Source organism: Passer montanus, unplaced genomic scaffold (assembly GCF_014805655.1).
Source record: "Passer montanus isolate IOZ18808 unplaced genomic scaffold, ASM1480565v1 scaffold37, whole genome shotgun sequence".
NCBI lineage: Eukaryota > Metazoa > Chordata > Aves > Passeriformes > Passeridae > Passer > Passer montanus.
This window is the reverse complement of record NW_024368485.1, coordinates 824,529-844,396: the sequence shown is the minus strand read 5'-3', so window position 1 is coordinate 844,396 and position 19,868 is coordinate 824,529. Positions and strand designations below refer to the sequence as shown.

Genomic DNA, 19,868 nt, shown 5'->3' with positions numbered 1-19,868 from the left:
TCTTTGTCAACACTCATGTGTGGGGCACCTTTGTGCTGGGCAGCATCACCTGCTTTGCAGTGGGTCAGGAGGTGGGCTTGGCTCTCACCCAAAGCACCCAGCTTTCTGCTGCCTGAGGAAAAAGCAGCAATAATTCCTGCTGGCCCTGGTAGACTGAAAGCCCAGAGCACCTTCACACTACCCTCACTAGCATTTAGATCAGTCACTCTCCTGGGCTAGAGACTGGGAGCTGTAAGCTGTGACACTCATGCAGCAGCCTGAAGCAATTAAGGCCAACAAAGCTCATTAACCTGGGATAATGAAGGGCTCTGCCACCACTCTGCCCCTCCCCAAGCTCTGTACCTGCGTGTCCCGCTAGCTGGATCCAAGGGTACTTCTTCTTGAAAGACATCACAAACGGGGACCAGTGCACCATATTCTTGATCTTCCTCCATGACTTGCTCTAAAGGGAAAAAAAATCATGAAGATGAATGCAATGTTTTAAGCTTTTACTGTCTGTAAAGTCACTTCAGGCAGCGTGCAGCTGTTCTGGACAGGGAAAGAGGCACCACAGCCAGCGCAGGATGGAAGCAAACAGAAAATCTGCTCTTTTCCCATTGTGCTGTGCCAAGCCACTGGGCCTCAACTCTACATTCAAAAATCACGAGTAACTTCACTAAAGTGGATGGCGTTACAGCGTTGTTCCAGTTGGCTGCTGCTGCTGCAGAGCGCCCAGCCATCTGCAATTCCTCATCCCTGCGCTCCCTGCATCCCTCTGTGGGAGCAGCAGGGACATTAACCCATCCCTGGGCACCTCAGGGACATTTACCCACCCCTGGGCACTGCAGGGACATTAACCCATCCCTGGGCACCACATTAGATCGCAGCAGATGGATCGGGAAGGCAACCCAGGACTGCCATCCAGCCACAAAACCGAGCTGCAGGTCCTGAGTGGAACAAGAGCACAGGCACACAGAGGCTCCCTGCCTGGCTTTTGTTCCCCCTGAAAGGCAGCTGCTGTGTCCATTAAGCTGGCAACCCACGTGTGCTGATCTGCCTGCTCCAGCCCATCCGTAACTACAGTTCAGAGAACAATTCCCTCCTGACTCGTCGTGCTTCTCACCAGATAGATTGCTCAAAACTATTTACATGACTCTAACGAAGCTGCACTGGATGTAGGAAAGCCTCCCTCAATGGCTCCTTCCTGCGAGTTTTTCCCTGGATTGTTCTAGGGAACACACCACCAGTAAAAGGCAGGGGATGACCTCTTATCTTGGCCCCAGAAGGTGACGGCACAAACAAATTATGTGAACGATATACAAGGGCAACAATGGAAAAATGCCTTCTTGCAGGAGCTGGGACAAACAGTGTAGTCCTTGGCTGCTCCAAGCTTCTGGGTTCAGCTGGAAGCCAGCAGATAAATTATCCTCATTTGCTCCGCTGTGAAGGCATGGGAGGGAGCCTTCCAGAAAGCCCAAGTAATCTCTTCCTCGTGTTTGGAGAACTGGCCCCTGTTCCAGTAATGCTTCACAGACAGGCAGGGAAGAGCCAGCAGCCCCAACTTGCAGTTTGGATGCTTGCTGGGGGTGAACTCACAGCACAGGAATCCGTGCTGGGAACTGCTGACATGTTTAAATGGCGAGCAGCAAGAAGCCAGACAAAGATGTTAGTGTCTGAAGCGTGGAAATCACACTGGGTTATCCCTGTGCCTTGCACCAGCCAGCTGGGGAGCAGGGAGATGCAGGGGCTGCCCGAGCGGTGGGCAGGACAGGAGTGGGAGAGGGGAAGAATCAAGGTCTTTCCCTACCTCGCAGCCTGGGAGGAGCAGGGCAGCCCTTCCCTGGAGGGCTGCCCGTGGCCGGGAGCGTCCCGGCGCAGCCTGGCACTGGTACAGCCCTGCAGGAGTTTGGCAGGAGCTGCCCAAGCCGGGGTGACACCGGGCATCCCCTTCTCCCGGGCTCCTCCGCGCCGAGGGCTTGCTTGCTTTGGCAGGGGGGTAGGGCAGTTCCCTACCTGACATGAGGATGAATGTTTTTATTTCCATGCAGAGTGCCAGAACTTGTGTGTTTTAGCTGTTCTTTGTTCTCCTTCTGGCAGAGAGCGAAGGGGAAGCGGGGGGGTGTCCCCTCCTTTTGTTTTTAAAATAGTAACATCAAGTCCTGGCTGATGTCATGAAAAAAGGGGGAAGAAAAAGTCTCTGGGGGAGTTTGGACTCTAAAGGAGTGTGACCCACCTCCTCTAAAAGAAGGAGTCCTCCCCTCACTTGCAGCACAGCATCGTAAGTCACTCGGTCCCAGGAAAGATGCCAAGGCAATGTGCCTTCCCAAGCCAAGATTTTGGTTCATGGTGGTTAGAGCTTTACAGTTAAAACCTTGAGGTACTTAAAGGTGAAGGCAGAATGGAGGCAAACAGTCCTTAAAGCAGGGCAAGGCACCCTGGCTTCCCCCTGCCAGGGCTTTCCCAGGAGTGATGCCCTCCATTCCAGCACTGCTCCCAGGGCAGGGCAATGACCCTGAGTCCCCTGGAGACACAAAACACAACAAAAACAACCCTTCTGCTGATGTGAACGGGTCAGAGAGCCAGTCACTCAGCACAGCCACCCGAGGAACAGGTAGCACATCCTCACCCCCTTTATGCCAGAGGGAAACGTTTTCATCCAGGCCTCACCTGGTTTCAGGCACGCCTTTAGTCAGGTATTTCCAACCCAGGTTTTAAGGACATGTGTAATGACTTCTTTTATGGCAAAGCTTGAGGCAGCTTCATCTCTTTCAAGCCACTCCCAGCCTGCTGGAAATCGACTGCAAGGTCAGTTGTCACTGCTGCAGGGGTGACCCACAATTCTGATTCACAGAGCCCCTTTTTCCCAGTTTCTCACAGGGACAGCCACTGGACACTAATAGGGGAGAAGAGGGACTGTTTTCTCTCCGATCCCTTCAGGAGCCACTGGATTTTTGTTTAACACCTGAGCCCCCTCCCAATGTAATAAGGAAAAGTTTGCTTCACCAAAAGAATGTTGATCTGTTGTGGCAGTGCTCAAGAGGCTGTTTTGCAAGGCACAGGTACCCCACTAAACCAGCAGCTGCATGGCTCCATCTGAGCTCTGGACAGGCTGCAGAGGGGATCACAGAGGAGCAACACTGGCCAAAGCCCCCAGGGATCCTGCCACTCCCTTTGCCTGAAGATAGCAAAATTCTCCCTAGGCAGAATGTTGCTCCAAAAAGTTAGGCTTTTTACTTACCCTTGAGCCCCAAGAGAGATGGGAGATGGCTTTTAACCATCTGCAGGGTCCTTCACCCTGGAAAGAGGTCTCTGTTTATTCAGACACTGATGTGCATTCAGAGATCTCAAAGCCCATGGTTTGGGATCCCAGCCATGCCAATCCTCATGTCAGGCTCTGCACATGGCCAGGGAAAACCAGAGCCACGAGGTTCACAGCACTCCAGTCTCACTGCACAACCACATGCAGGAAACAGCCCCTCCACTGCCTCCTGCCCTGCCTGGTGCTATTAACAGACAAAGGGAGTATTAAGGCTATTTACAGTAAAGAAATCTTCTTTAACACTGTCAGCCTGTTGGGAACCATAAGGTCGTCGCCTCCGGGCTCTGTAACTTTTGGTTTACATGTCAAGGAGTTATTTGCCCACACATCCAGGAGCACAGGCACAGCTGTGGGTGCATGGAGATGTTAGCTGTGGTAACTCCCCAAAGGATTTTTCACCATACTGGAAGAAACAGCTGTGCAGGTGGCATTTCCAAGTGATGCAGGTGAAGAGCAGATCCGTGCTCTTCTCATTTGCCTGCAAGGAGGTGAACCTGCAGGTGGTCATTTCAAAAGGTGAGCACATCTCCAAGCCTTTTGCATGATCAAAGCCTGCACCTGATGTGGCACCCTGGCTCCCAGCTCTCCCCCAAACCCAGCCCTTTGTCTCCCAGAAAACTCAGGAAGCTGTGTGGACCAAATGCACTCTTGCACAGGCAGCAAGAGCATGGAGCCTGTACAAGCAGGGGATATGCACGAGGTGTCTGATGCAATTCGACACTTTTTATTTAAAACCCGGTTCAGCATCAGCAAATGCCAACTGATTAGCTGTTAAGTAAATTATTTAGTGACTCTGGAAATAGATTTAGCAAAGAATGGCACTGTTTTCCCTAACAGTCTGCCACACGGAAAAGAGGCTCAGCAACTGCAGAACCATCTCTAAAAAAGAAGTTCTTATGGTTTCTGCAGCACTCTGCTTCTGCCTCTGCCCTCTTACAGCTTTTGCTTACTGCACAGAGCAGTATGCCAAGCCAGGAGTGGGATACAGGCCAGAGGAGCTAATCCCTCCCAGTGAGCACCTACAATTGGTCAGGGGGAGAGGAGTGCTGGCAAAACAATTTTATCTGCTGTATGTTTAACTTTACTTATCTGAAGCTTAAAGCAAACTCTAGGCTTTCCCCATCTGTCAATAGAGCTCCGTATGGAAAGAACAACACAGGAGAATTTAGTGCCAGTGCAGAAGGTCAGAGGATATATTGTGTTTAATTAGATTAAACAAAAAGTGACTGATGAGCTCAGTGCTCGCTGTACATTTTCTCTACTGCATATTTATTCCTTTAATGTCTGCTCAAAGGAGACGTGCCTTTCTCGGAGTGCCTGTTGCCTCCCTTTCCCAGCATGGACACTGGTGGAATTTGACTGGTGTTATTCCCCAAGCATGGAGCCAGCAGGGTGCTCTTCCCTTTCCATGCATTCAGCCAGAGAGATAGGCAGTAACTGATTTAATTTGCTGAAATTATGCTTTCCTATGGTTTTATGGGACCAAATGTTCCTGGAAATAGCAGGAGCTGGACCTGTATTTTAGTGTTTTGTTAACTAGAGCATGCATGGTTAGAGGCAAGATTACACAGCTGGGCCAAGGGATGGAAAAGAGTGGGAGCAAAATCAAATTAATGATTTTCCCAATTGTGAGAAGAACTTCAGCTCCTTTCTCCCAGGAAAATCATGACATATCCTAGGATCAGAAGAGGTGGAGGAAATCTATGAGGAGACAGTAGTGTCACCAATGCCCACTGCTTCCCCAGGCTTCACTGGAGCTGCTGCAGGCCAGGGATTTGCCTAAGTGACACCCTGGCTTTCCCTTCCCTTTGGAGAAAGCCCTGCTCCTGGGGGCTTCCCTTCCAGCTTTTCTAGGAAGTGACATGAAGATGTGCTGTTGCAGGCTCCAAGATGCTTCACACACAAGTAGCAGGGTCAGGTGGCCAGAGCCTTTCTGGCTTAAAAAACCAAGGCAGCAAAGGCTGAGAAGAGCAAACTTTGCTTCACAGAGCCCTCCTCTTTAGTAACTAAATGAGTGGGGGGAACTTTTGCCTGCAGAGCTCCCTCCGTGCCAGCCCGCTCCACGGCCGTGCACTTACAGCCAAGGAAAAAGAGGCCATTTAGTTTTCCATGTTTAAAAGAATGAATGTGTTTTCTTCTGCTCTTTAAAAAGTAGTTAAGGTTTCCCTAGTGATGATTGTTTCCCTTGACTGGGAAAAACCTTGTCACTGCAGCCTCGGCAGGGAGGCCAGCTTTGTTCATTGTGCTGGAGGCCGGGCGCGCAGGGCAGAGCTGGCAGGTACCACGGAATGCCTCCTCCTGCTGGGTCCTGGCTTGGGGGCGACCAAAATGCAGGATACCCAGTGAAAAACCTGTGGTGTGATGGTGCAGGGCTGGGGTTATGCTCTGCTTGGCTTTGCCATCTCTCAGACCCTCTGGCAAAAACAGAAAGAGCCCAGTGACGGCTTCAGCACGCACCAGGCTGTGACCACTGGCCCTGATGCTGGCAGCAAGTGACAGCCCATATTCTGGATCATATTCCTCCTACACAAACCCCTCTCATCCTTGACGATGCTTCTGTACTGCACAGCTGCTAAATAGCCTTGTTTTGGCCAGAGGAGCAGCTGGCAATGGAGGAGAGGTGCTTTGGATCAGTGGGCATGTCTTGATTTAGTCACAAAAGGCATAACACAAAAGTTTCAGCAGCTCCCCAAAACCTGGCAGAAGCAATGCCAGTTCCACATCCCACAGATACCACTGAGCAAAGATAAAGTGAGGCCCAACATCAGGCTTCCCAGAAGTTAATACAACAAAATACAGTGTGATGACTGACAGGCATTTCTCATTGCCTAGAAATTTTAGTGCAAAGCCCCAAGCCTCATTAGATAAATTATTTTGATGACTGTGGTAGTGGCTCCTGTTAGGGTGCAGTTACTTCTGTTGGGGTGTAGCAGGCTTCTGCTACTCTCTAAGGTCTCTATCTCATTTAAAGTGACAAAAAATCCTAACATGTGCACTCTTTTACTTCAAACACTTTGCAGAACAATCTTGTTTTAGCCACGAAGGATTTTCAGAAGAGAGAAACCAATCCCCTCTGGTTTTGTGAGGAATGCCCTTTTCTCCAGTGGGATCAGGGAGTCGTCCCACCAAGACCAAAGATCTGGGGTAGAGGGTCACAGAGATAAAGCTACTGCTTCTCTGCTGTCTGCAGAGATCAGCACGTGTGATAGAGGAGCCTCAGTAAAAAACGCGTCAAAGCCAGGAACATCTGCTCAGATCATGGAAAAAATATTCCAGTGTATTGGAAAAAAAACAGGAGCTTGTTGCAGGCTCCCTCTTCCTGCTTGTGATGAAGGCAAGGAGAATTAGAAAGAGCAGAGGCAGATGAGTGAGCAGCAGTCCTTGAGCCTGACCTCCCTGATGACAATGGAAGGAAACAGAGCGGCTGGGAGCCGGGAGCACAGCAGTCACCCATCGCCTGCAAGGACATTTGGAACCTCCTCACCCACAAAGCGTGAGCAGAGCGGAGCAGCAGAGCACAGCCACGTCAGCACCACGCTCAGGGGAAATGGCTTCAGAGAGGACAGTGCTGTTAGACCTCTCTGGCCAGTTTGGCAAAGAAGAAAAGACAAAAAAGCCTAAGTGAGAGTTAGAAAGAGAGTTAGAGAGACTGAATTGGAGCTCAGAGTAGCTGAGTCTCAAAGCTACTGTTGTCTCCATGAGGCATTTCTTCTGGTGCAGAGCCTTTACTGAAGCAAAGCTGATCACCTCCCAGTGCAGCTCAGCCACAACTGACCCTCCCATAAAGCCAGTGGAATTATTAATTGCCAGCATCAGATACGTTCAGCCTACTTTCCTGTGTGGGAACTGATCCAGATCTCTGCAAATGTATTTGTTACTCATTATGTACACACCAGTAAGACTTGTTAAGCAATTTTCAGCTTGGAAAAGGTGAGTGATTCAGAAACAGCTAATCACTTTTGGTGGACTGCTACTTGAGCTGTACAGTGCTTCTTCCCCAGAAAGCAGCTAGCCTTTAAAAGTCAGCAGACTATAAAAATCCTTGCTGGTAGCCAAAAGTGGGCTTTGGTGAACTGATTTGTGAGAAGAGCCCCAGAGAAGTGCAGCTCATTGGTGCAACACACTGGTGCACAGAGCTGCAGGCAGCCAGATCAGGCGTCCAGCTGAGAAACGGGATGTGCTGCCCAGAGATCTGACCCTGTATCCCTCTATCAGGGAACTTGTCATCAGCTTTGATGGAAACTGCTCTGTTTCCATCTGGAGACTTGTGTTTGATCCCTTTCCCAGTCCCAGGGTATTCACCACCATCTTTCTGGTTCCAAACATCGTTTCAGCTCACCAGCTCCTGCAGCAGCACAGCACACGCTGGGGACGTGGGCTCCTGTGCCTGTGCTGGCTCTAGCACTTCTCACTCTCATGCTGCCAGCAGGGAAGGATCCCTGCAGCCTTCCCAGCCCTGCCACTGTGAATCCCAAACTGCTTCTAGCTGCCACATGCTGAGACCACGAGCTGTGTCCTTCCTGACAGCAAACAACTGCATTGGTCTCTGGTTACTTGATTTGAGGTCCAGCTCAGCTCCTTGCAGGCCAGAGCTGCAGCTTAGGGTGCAGAAGAGACTCAGGTCCTAAAAGTCACAACAGAGTGTCCCAAAGGGCAGTGGTTTGGTTAAGGCACAGCTTCCCTGCAAGAAACAACCTGAATACAAAACCTGTGCTTGTACATGTCAGGGATCTGGGATGGGAGCTATAGGTTTACCATATCCTTCCAAGGGATAAGCCAAATCCTGGAGTCCTTTGGGAAAGAGGGTCATGCCCAGGGCATGTTGGGAACACAGGCAGTCAGACCAGCAGGAGATAAAAAAAGTGCCAGTTATTTCCAATCTGGCTGAATTAGATTGGTAGAGTTAATCATAGGACAGAGGCTGCCAAACACTCCCCTACAATTTGAAGGTAAGTTTTTAGAGATTTAAACCAGGATGACACATTTACAACCTGCCTGAAGGCACTTGGGTCAGAGGCACCAAATGCAGGAGTAACCTCAATGACTGGAACAAAGCAATACTTTGTTCTTTCCTCTACCTGTTTTTTTTTGAGTCTGATTTCTTTCTGTCAGCTTCAGGAGGCGACTCAGAAATCTTGGTACTGGACTAGTCTGCTCTCTGACAAGAGCCATGAGCTGAAATGCCCAGAGCTCATGTCCCCAGAGAAGGGGGGTGGACAGGGATCTCTTCCCTGCACAAGGCTCAGAGCAGGCACACGCTGTGGTGTGATGATATCCCATCACTCATCCTTCCATTCTGGCATTACCCAGCAGGGTGGACACGGGCCAGACAGGGCTGCCACTGACCTCCAGTGCTGCTGCAGCCATGTGAAGTATTTCCTCTGGCACAACACAGAGGGCATTGGTACGGATGCTGTACATGCAACACCCCGGGAGCATAATGCTCATAAGCACTGATGATAAACAAGCAAGGTTAGCCTAGTCAGGCCATGGCAATGAAGCAATCTGCAGGGGAAGCTGGATGAGAAAGGCCTGGCTTGTAGACTTGAGTTTTGCTATTACTGAAACACCCAGACCTTCACACTGGTTTTGGACATAGAAAACTTTTCCATTGCTGTTCCCTGGACCTGTCCACTCATGGAGTTAGATCCCTGCTCTTCTGCTGTTTCTCCATAACTGCACTTCACTTTGTGGAGTGTGTGCATGAGAAATTAATCTCTCCCATGAGCACTTCCAAGGAAAATGTTCAGATGCTTTTAAAGTGCCTTCTGTGAAGAGGGAAGGCAGAGCTGGAAGGAAAGAAAAGAAAGGGCCAAGCTCTGGCTGCAGAAATTTGTTTAGAATAGAAATTTTTTCAAATTACTCATTAGTGCTGAACATGCTCACATTTACTGGGTTTAGGAAGTGTAAAAAGGTGATTTAGAAGAGCAGTTATAAGTTTCACAAACATGACTAAACTCTAAAGCCAAATGTTCAACAGGCGTGACCTTTTAATTCCCCTTTAAATCAGTTTAGCACTTTCATTTGTGTTTGGAGTCCTTCATGTTTGGATAGCACTTTGGTGATTTAAAGTACTATTTAGGAGTTTTATTGTCTCTCTTGCTTTGGAGCTGGGACCACGAATCCTCTGCTAAATGGCTGGAGGAGTTTCTGCTTCCACAGGAGCTGCTGGGAGCACCAGCCTGCCTCGGCCGTGGCTCCCCAGCTCTCCCAACCCATCACCATGGCATGGCCCCTTCTCCTAGGCAGCTCCTAAATATAATCAGCAACCAGCAGGAGCTCCTCCAGGAATGGGAGTGCAGCTTGAGCCTCCTTGGTCTCAGATCCTTACAGAAGGAGCACAGGAGCAAGACGATGGCTTTGGGAAACACCTTTGGCCAGAGAGAGGCATCGCAAGCAGCCAGGAAGCCACAGGCACATGCCAGGCAGCACCTTCCTCACAGCTGCAGACCTGCTGTCCATGCACCCACAGTGCCCAAAGCATCTTCCCAGGAGACTCAGCACAGCATCTCAGAGGGTTTGGTCTCTAAAGAGCGCTAAGAGCTGTTTAAAAAGTGGCCTAAACCTGCAGGCAAAGAGAGATTTGTTACAGGCACTGAGCACTCACAGAGCAGTCTCTCTGTGTGCTGCAGGTAAAGGCAGTGCAGCTCAGCTTTTCAGCTCTGCATTACTCCTGGAACCAGGGCTTGTGGGCATACACGAGACTTCTCTCCCTCAGAATGAGAGACACAGCTTGTTCAGCATGGTCTGCTTCTGAGCCCAGCTTGTGGGTGCCCTGAGACTTCCTCCTCCACCAGCTTTCCAGCCACACTGCTCTGAATGGATATGGGAAGCACAAACCATGCACTTCAGAAGCAGCTGCTTGTGGGAACTCCTTCCTCACTGGACACATCAACCACAGGCTGTGCTGGAGCCAGAGGCTCCCAGGAGCATGGCAAAACCCAGCTAATTACAGGGCTTCAAACATGGACCATCTCACATGCTCAGCTGCTCATTCGCAATTCTCCACACAGCAGAGCCAGGCTGAGAACAGGGACTCTTTCCACATTCGCTAGATTACCCCATTCCCTGTCCATACAGATCCAGACCCAGCTGCACTCGTGCTCTGCCAGGCAGGGTGCTCCTCACTGCCACACCCAGGAGCGGGCTCACCCAGCCTGGTGAGGACAGAGGCAGAGCACCGGCTGGGAGCAGCCAGGATGCCATGTGGGACCCTGGAGACCAGGATGGAGGGAGGAATTCATATAAACAGCACACCTCAGCTGCCCCCCAGCACCAGAAAGGCTGGCACTGAGCAGACCTCACACAGAACCACCAGTAATTTTACCCTCGGCTTCATTTTTGGACTCAGAGCCCTACGTGCACCCCTTCACCATTTCAGTTATGAGTCATCCAAAAATGTCAGCTGTAGCTACACAGCTCGACTGCTGCAGGGCCAGGTACATACCTCTGCTCCCAAAGCCAACGTCCTGCCACGCCTGCCTGCTGGGAGGGCATCCGAGGAGCCAGCTGGGCAGCGCTGTGCCCGGGGAAGGCCAGCACGGCGCTGGGGGACGAAGCTGTCACAGCAGCAGGCAAGGAGGTTTCTTCCTACACTGCTTCTTCCACGCTGCCTCTGACGCTTGTGAGCAGAGCTGGCGAGCCCTGCTGCACCCCGGCACTCCCCTGAGCCCTTAGGGAAAGGAATGGGATCCTCAGACACAGAGAGGGTTACCCAACCCTACATCCTGGTGCGGCGCGCAGCGTTGGATTTTCCAACCCAACCGTGCGCTGACACGCAGGGGTGGGGTGGGGCAGGGGAAGAAAAAGAGGATTTCAGCTGTTAACTTCTAAGAAATTGAGGAAAAGCTTATCACTCCTGTGTAACTGGCCTCAGTCTCCTGAGAGCTGGTACATGCCATGCTGCAGAGGTGCCGGCTGGGGGAACGCTGAGTTTTGGTGGGAAGAGGACTGCAGGGCCAGCAAAGAAATTTGCTGCTCTGGTGCACGTTCACAGCCTTACACAGGGTGCTGGGGAGGAAAAGGTTTCTCTAACTCTAAAGGGAAATGCTCATCTGAAACAGGAAAATGGAACTTTATTTTGAGCATTAATAGTGGAAAATCAACCCCTGCAGTAGCTGTGTGTTGAATTCCCTGGGTGTGCAGCAGGGAGAAGATGCTTTTTGGGGAAAAACACCCTGTCCCTGCCAAGTCAGCTCACTCAGCACCCCAGGAAAGCCCTGGGGGGCTGCTGCTGGCACAAACGGGGACATGCTGAGGTTTTGGGGGGAAACACTGCTCAGTCAGGGTAATAGCAGAGTTGGTGAGTGCCCTGCGTGGGAGTCCCGGATGTGGGGAGAGAGGGTCTGGGTTCTACAGCAATGCTGACAACATGCTGACCACAAACAGCATCACCCAAGGATCACCCAGGCAATTCAGGTTCGTCAAGACAGATCCAGACATCTGATTGCTTTTTTGGAAAAAAAAAAAAAAAGAAAGAAAAAGTGAAATTGTTTCTAAACTAAATATTTCTCTTGAAAGAGGCTGTTTTAAAGTGGATGGAATGACACAGTGTGACACCCTTCAAAGAGGTAGAGATCATGGGTTTCACATTAAAACTCAGATAGTCTTTCTTGGAACAGCATGTTATGGTTGAAGAGAATTCTCGTGAACTTTCTGGTCCAAAAAAGGAGACAAAGATGAAGGGTAATTATCTCTAGCCCTAAAATAGTGAGGGCACTTGCAATACAATGAAGAGAGGCAATACAATGAACACATTATAAACATGGGTGTAGCACAAGCAGAGTTTAGCTCATTGTGTCCTACAGTTTCTAAATATACTTTGGCTTGAGGGAAGAGCAAGGGAGAAGAGAAATGAATACAGGGAAGACGCCCAGTCTTCTGAACTACTGGGTTTTCCATCAAGGCACAAGCCCACGATCTCTGAGGCTGCATCTGTGGGTAGCAGCCTGCTGCTGAACTCCTCCTGCTGCAGGCAGCTATTTTAGCTTCTCTTAGAAGGTGAAGGAAGCAGGAGAGGAGGAAAAAAAACTTAGTCATCTTCTCCCCTCAGACATTTTGCTGTTCATTTACTTCAGCAGCACATGAAGCACTTAGTCACGCTGTCTCAGACAGGCTTTTTCTATTTTTATTTTTCCAAATCAAAATAAAAGGAGAAAAAGGAGGTTCCTTCCCAAATAAGCAGCTAGTGGAGGAGGCTGGGGGTGTGAGCAGCGAGTGACCAGGACTTCACCCCCCAGCTCAGAGGCTGCTGCAGACACCCAGGTGAGTGTTTGCATGCAGGAGGAGAGAGGGCAGGAGCTGCCACTTCCTCTCACTCAGTGACAGCTCGATGGGCTGCTTCAGCAGGCCAAGGTGCCAAGCATCCTCTGGAGCTGAGATCTGCTTCGTGCCCCTACAGGCACTGGCACCTGCCCTCACAGTAAATTCAGTGTTCTAACACACCACTCATGCTCCAGGTGTTTTCCAGCAGCAAGGACTATCTTGCAACCTAAGCCACACATCCAGCTTGGATGTCCTCCACTCTCCAACAGTGTCAGAGCAGCACTTCCTTTGGGGTTGATTTTAGTAAGCCAGCCACCACAGCTCCTGCATTACAGCCCTTAAGGATAAAAACTTCTGTCAAAACTGGCTTTGTCCAACAGTGCTGCAGAACACCGGAAAACTCCAGCCCTTCCTGACTCCTCTCATCCTCAGGAGAGCACAGAGAGCCCTTGACACTGTCCCTTCCCCCAGTGAGCCTTTTGACTGTGAGATGCAGCCTCAGAAGGGAGAGCTTGAACAGCAGCAAGAAGCAAAGTGTCTCTGAATGCAAGCGCAATGTAGAGCTGGGCATTTGGTTTCTCTCCTGTCCTGAAGGGTCCAAGGACAGGGAGGCAAGCCCAAAAAATTCCCATCATTCTCCCCCATCAAAAACAAACCCACTGGCATAGCAGTGACCCAGTGCTTTACAATTGACTCAGGATGGGGGTTTTTGGAGGGCTCAGAAGGCACCCAGATGGCTCACAGCTTCCTGTTGCTTCAGCTTTACAATAAAGCAACACAAATAGATCTTCATTCCTTGTTGACATTTGATGCTGTACAGCAAAACAGGCATTGTTAACCTAAAAATAGGAAACGCTGTGGCAGCTTTGAAGAAACTCAGCGTTTTTCCTGTACTGATGCAAACCCGGTGGCCGAGCGCCAGATGCCTCTGTCCCGCTTTGAAGCACGACGAAATTCTTCGCGGCGCTCATAAATCACCGCTTTGTTAGCACCCGGCAAGCTCCAGTGACACCAGCAAACCCTGGTATTTCCTCCTTCTCCCTCGTGAGGGAGGGGGGGATGCTCAGTGCTGCATTTCATCCCCGCTGGAGATGGACAGCCGTGCGCGCCTATGGCCGAGCGCAGCGCAGGCGGAGGTTGCCACGGCAGCCGCTGACGCACAGCCGGGCCCCACTTCTACATTTTTCCATTACACGGTGTTGAAGCTTGCAGAGCAGGAGGTGGCTTTCCTGAGCGAGCAACTGAGAGAGATCAGCGAGGTGGCAGGGCTCTGCAGGGCTACTCACGGCACGTTTAAAAGAAGGAGAGCGCGACGCGGCCGAGAGCTGCCCTGTTCGGAACAAATGAGTGCACGTTTTCAGACCTGGCTTGAAGAAAGGGCACACCTGCCACTACACCTCTCAGAGTGTGGGTATAGAAAAGTCAAGGTTCCAAGCAGAGCGAGGTGTGGGTGGAGAGCCAAAAATTCCTGGTGGCTTTCCCTGTGGAGCACAGGGGTGACTCGTGGGGGAGGATGGGCTGACACAGTCCTCACTCCACGTGTTACCTGGGCAATGAGGCTGCAGCAGCACAGGCACTGCTGCCAGCCCCTTCACTGGGTCCTACCCACAGGGATGCCCATTTCACTGCTGTGCCACCATCCTCAGAGTGATTTAAGGGGGCTGAGCCAGCCCTGCTCACTCCTGGGAAGGGTCTCTGGATGGGGAGCAGCAGCACAGCCTGACCAGCCACAAGAGCAGCTCTTGCCATGGTCTCTCTCAGCTCCACGCTTTGGTGGCTCTCAGGGTCAGGTCTCTCCAGATGTTCACCTCAGTTCACGGACTGATTTCAACCCTCCTCTCCCACTGCGGGGTGCCAACAACCACAGGGATGGTCCTTTAATCAGCAGCTCGGGGCAGCAGCCTGCCCAGCTCCTGCACAAAGCCAGAGCTATGTAACATCTCTGGTCACAGCTTATCTACCTCCCACGCAGCTGGAAGCTGCAGGCCAGGCTCGTGAGGTATTAAATGCCACCAAACACAACAACTTGTGCAGTTTTTAACCACCTCATAGCCTCAGAGACAGGCAACTGGTGAACATCAAGCCATTTTTGGGCACACTATCTGAAGTACAACTCAAATGTTTTGCAGGATGGAGTATGCTTGCTGGAAGTTCAGCTAACTGTTATGGTGTCATTTCATCATGGCAATTCAGGATCAACATTTTAGGCTCACTGTTTCCTCGCTGGTTCAGTTATTTTCCTGTGTTCACAAATCTGTTTGTCCTTCCCTGGTGTGGGCAGAAGTAGCAATTTCTGCATTTCTTGCAGGGATCTCCTGCCCTGCAGGGTTAATTCCCCCAAGCACTCTGGGGCACTGTGCAGGTACTGGGAGGCTGCAGCTGCCTCACAAATCCACCTCTCTTGGCAGTGTGCTGGCTCACAGTGAGGCAATCCCACTCGTGGAGTCAGGGACAAGCAGAAATGTGTAAAACTAAAGTATTAGCTCAGTGGTACTGAATCATGGCATGGGAAACATCCTCTGTCTGAAGGAGAAAAAAAAGGAAAAAACCCCTGTGTGTTTCCAAGCTCTTGAATTACTCCTGCTGTTGATTAGGGATAGAAGGAAGCTACAGAGACAGTCTCACCTACAGGGTGATCACTAGAAGTTCCCAATATCTCCCTCGTAGATTTTTGATATGAAAAACAAGTCCAGCTCTCTACAGAGAAGCACTGAGACCTTCACCATCTCAGAAAAAAGGGCACCATGATCAACTCGAAATCAGAAGTTACCTTTTGGAGCTTGCTGCTTTTTGGTGACCTTGCTGAGCTCCACTTCTTGGCTCCACTGTTTGGCCTGTGGAGAGCAAAACCTTATTTTTTGCTGCTAAGTCACAACTCTGTGCAACAGCCTGCAGCTGCCAGGGCCTCGCAGGGATGTAAATGGCCTTACAGGATCCCTGGCCTTACATGGAATGAGGAGGAGAGATTTGCAGAAAATGAGCTGTGCTGCTTTGCAAATGTACTATCCCTGGCACATGGCAATCTACTAATAAAAGCAGCATTTGCATTTTTTGCATAAAACCAATTTGGATTCACTGTTCCTTCACCTGCGCAGCACCAAGACTCTCTGCATGAAAAACAAGTCAGGAAGCTACTGAAAGAGTGACATTTGCAATGCTACCACTTCAGGAACCACTGAAAATGTTCCATGTGCTCCCTCTCAGAGCAGACAAAGTGTTTCAAGCCATGGCCACCACACCTGAGTCCCAGACAGCCTCGCTGGGGGAGTCTCACACCTCCTCACCAGTGTGCACTGGTGCTGCGTGCCTAGGGTGGCACAGCTACCTAGGACACGTCCCAGGACACCACCAGGGACAAGGATCCATTTCTCCTGAGCTGGCATCTGCGAAATGCCCAAGGAAACTGCTGCCAGCACTCTTCCTGCACATGGGCCCTGGGCCAAGGGCAGGGGTGCCACCCTGGGGTTCGGTATCGAGCGTACGCCTGCACTTGCACAGCTCTGCACAGGAGCTATGCAAATGTGGTGGCTAAACCTTCTCCATTCCTAATCACAAGTGTAATTGTCTATGCAAAGCTGGTGCCCCAGCCCGCTCCCCCCTGCACCAGGGCAAGGCAGGGACCCCCAACACCCATGCTCCAGCTCATGAGGGAAGATGCAAAAATCTCACAAGACCTAAATCTGTCAGTGGTGCTGTCCAGGCAGCAGTACTGTGGGTGCAGAATAAGAATAAAAAAATCCATAAATAAAAGTATTTTGTCTTGGCTAACACTTGCCTGTGGAAACAGCAGCACAGGTCTGTCCCTCTTACACAGTCACCAGCACAAGTAGACATGGCACAAGGAGAGGGAAGGTGCCCCATTTTACTTAGATTATAAACAACTGTAAGCTTTTAGGGCATTACAGCTAGTGGTTCTGTAATGGAAAAGTTTATATGCTGGAAACAGTGTCTTGTTAATGAGCTAAGGTATTTATAGTATTTTTAATAGCCACAGGGTGTTTGAGATATTAACAAAAAACGTGTTGATGAGGTGACTATTTGTGACACCCACTGATGTGCCAGACAAGAAAAAAGTATTCTCAAGTCAATGACTGGCACATCCCAGACAGTGGCTAGATGAGAGGAGGGTAGAAGAGAAGATTTTTGTTTTCTGTATAGAGAGGTAGTTCAAAAAAGGATCATTGAAAGCATTTGGAAAGTTTTAGCTGTGGCAAGCAAGTAACAGAGACTCTTTTGGAAGATGCAGGTCCCATTAAGAGGTTGTTGATTTGAGTTTAAGCAGCTCCAAAGGAAAGGAGCAGAAAGACTCACAGAACTGAGGATCTGGACAAAATCAGGAGGGGAGCTGCAGCTGTGCTTCAGCTGCACAGCAATGAGTGCTGGGAATTGGGACTGGCAGCAGAGCTCACTGTGAGGGCTCTTGGTTTCAAGTGGAAAGTTTCAGATGCAGGGGGATGGGCAATGCTCATGTGGGGCACCATCCTTCGCCCCACGGCACCGCCGCTTCCTTGGATGAGAAAGAGGACAATATAAAAAATTATCCACTCCAAGACTCTGGTCTCAAGAGCTGGGATTTGTGAGTCAGTCCCAGTCTTGTTGAGCCTCCCAGTCCCATTGGAAAGTATGAAAAAAACCCACCCTCTCTGCAGACAAGCCTGCCCTTTTGTGTGCTGGAGATCCTGTTCTGGTGGCCAGGGCCCTTTGCCACTCCTGTGCTGCTTTGGGCCACGATGGGAAGGCTGTGATCTGGGGGAACCACCCTGCCCTAGCTGGGCACAGGACAGCAGCTCCTGAATTGAAGACATGTGGTAAATTCACCATGGATGAGTTTCCCTTTACAGAGCCCTGTTTGAGCAACTTTCTGGAGCCAGCTTTTAAAGCCTGCAACTTTTAAAGCACCCATGAGCATTGCCTGGCTGTAGTTTAACCTCGTGATAATTTCAACCCATGTAAATAAAAGCCATAGAGGCAACTTGTGCCTTTCAGTCCTGTGAGAGCAGCCACGCCAGCCAAGCACCCCATGTCAGCTGAGCATCCCATGCTCAGGAGCCATTACCACCTGAGTCAGGGGAAGGAGGACAGAGAGAAATGGAATATAAAGCCTGAACTCAGGGCTGGAGCTCTGCCCCTTGGGTAGCTGCATGCTTTGAGAAAGCTGAGAGCTGTACACAGTGATTGAGAGTTGATACCAGAGCTGTGATTACTCAAGTTAAGATGGCACTTCAGACCTGAGGACTGGTCCCTCCATGCACGATGCTACATCATCTGGGCATATATGGCCAAAGATGTTTTCCTTCCTGACCCATTCCCATCCCACATACGCAGTGCTTGCTTCTCCCCCTCCTCATTTTCTGCTGGACAGACACAAGAAACTCGACCAGCACCTCACTGTGGCCATCTCTTGCAATGGAGAGAGCCAAGGAAGAGCCAGATGCTCACTGTATCCTGGAGCCCCATGCTCCAGGGCAGCCCTACACAGCCAGGGTGTGATGCTGATGGTGTGCCTGGCAGCCAGCTCCATCCCTGGCCCACCAGCAGCCAGAATTTGCTGTACTATCACTTTGGCACACTCCTTCCTTCCTTGGCAAGACAGGCCAGGACTAAACTTTTCCATTGAGACGGGTAAACAAAGACTTTGCTTTTTCCCCCCCGTAACAAAGTTTAGCCCAGGAAGTCACATGAGCGCAGCTGCATCCAGCATGTACATCCAAAATGGCTCGAGCTGCTGGCAGAGTATGGATGTACAAAACCTGATACAGGACAAAGCTCTGCCCTGGAAATGCCCTTCCACCAATGCGTGGAATTGCAGCAGAAACATCCTGTCCTTCCGCACGAAGGCCAAATCTGACCCTTGGCAGGAGTGGATTCCCCTGCCTCACACCATGTGTCAGGGAGGACACACTGTCACTGAGGCTGTCAGAGCCAGCTCTGTGTCCTGGCTCTCCCCCCAACTCCTCACAGCTCCCAAAGCCTCCCCCTGAATTGCTGTCATGAGTTGTCCCAGTGCACAAAAGGCACCCTTGGCAGGGCACTGAAATGCAGGTACAGGAATTCTGTAGGCTGCTCCAGCCAGCCAGGGGACAGAGGCTGGAAAACTACCCTGCAAAATATCTGTGCTCTGGAGTATGGAGAAACTATGAACAATTTGCCTTAAGGGGCAGCAAAACCACAGGGATTTGCTGATGGTCATTTTCTGCTATTAGAGCAATAAATCCATTCAACTGTCAGCCAAAACGCCAGAGAAAAAGAATGTGAGCTTAGGGAAAACAGGAAAAAAAAAAGTGTTATTAGTTGAAAATATTTTCCTGCAACTTTTAGAGGCAGTTCTGAGCCCAGCACCAATCAGTCAGAAAACCTGCGACCTCTGAACCCGGGCCAGGCCACCCCTGTGGCTATTGTGCTTCCCCTGGACTTCCTCACCCTGCACAGAGGTTTACAAACACCAAAATAGTGGGAAATTCATCTGAAGCCCTTGCAGAAGATAGCAAATGCACACTGTGCCCTTTCCCCTTGCCAGGGAGGAAGGCAGGCTAGGAGGTTCAAGGGCAGTGTTGACAGTCTGAGGAATTGGAGTTGTCCTGAGCCTGCATTTTTCTTGCTGAAAAATCATTTCCATTGATGCCATTTTACTGCATCCCCCTCTTGTGCCCCTTCTCTTACCTCTCTTCCCTCTTTGGTGAGCTTTTCTGGATGTTTTCCGACGGAGGACACTGTCCTAGTAACCTTGGACTGACTGGTGGGGAAAATGCAAGGAAAATGGGCCAGGTGAGTAGATGTGTGGTGGCTCAGCTCCTCTTAAAGCTGAATCCCTGCTGCTGTCTCCAAAGGTGCCTTCAGCACGGGCTGCTGACAACAGACAGGATCCAGCATCTTGTGATCTGTTTGCTGCTCAGCAGGACATTTCCAGCCCCTATACTGGGGCTGTCCATCTGCAGGCAAGAAGCTCTGCCCCTGTCTAGTTCCCAGTAAAAGCACAGACACGGAGGTGTTTGGCTGGAAAATTGTTAGTAACCCCATTTCCCAGGAATCTGGAGGCTGTTGCCTCAGCTGGAGTCCCCCACATGTGTTGCAATAAACCATGGCTGCCTGGTGGGAGCCAGTGACAGCCAATTCCAGCATTCCCACTCGATGGCTTGCTCCCTAGGGAAATGAGCTGTCAGGCCTGCACAACTGGGATGACAGCTTCCAGTTGTGCTGTGCTCTCAGCCTGCAGCCCATTCCCAGTGGATGGGCAGGATCCTCAGCCCAGGTACTTTGCCCTGTTCTGTTCTGATCCCTCCAGCTGATTTTGGCAGCTGTGAACAGA

At 50.6% G+C, this 19,868-nt stretch overlaps 1 protein-coding gene across 1 annotated transcript in view; it reads right to left on the bottom strand.

The window, feature by feature from the left end:
* Positions 1–19,868, bottom strand: part of ITPKB (inositol-trisphosphate 3-kinase B) — a 65,247-nt gene that overhangs the window by 15,042 nt on the left and 30,337 nt on the right. The window contains exon 2 of the mRNA XM_039717019.1: positions 343–442. Coding sequence (XP_039572953.1) covers positions 343–442 — 100 coding nt within the window. The remainder of the gene's footprint in view (positions 1–342; positions 443–19,868) is intronic.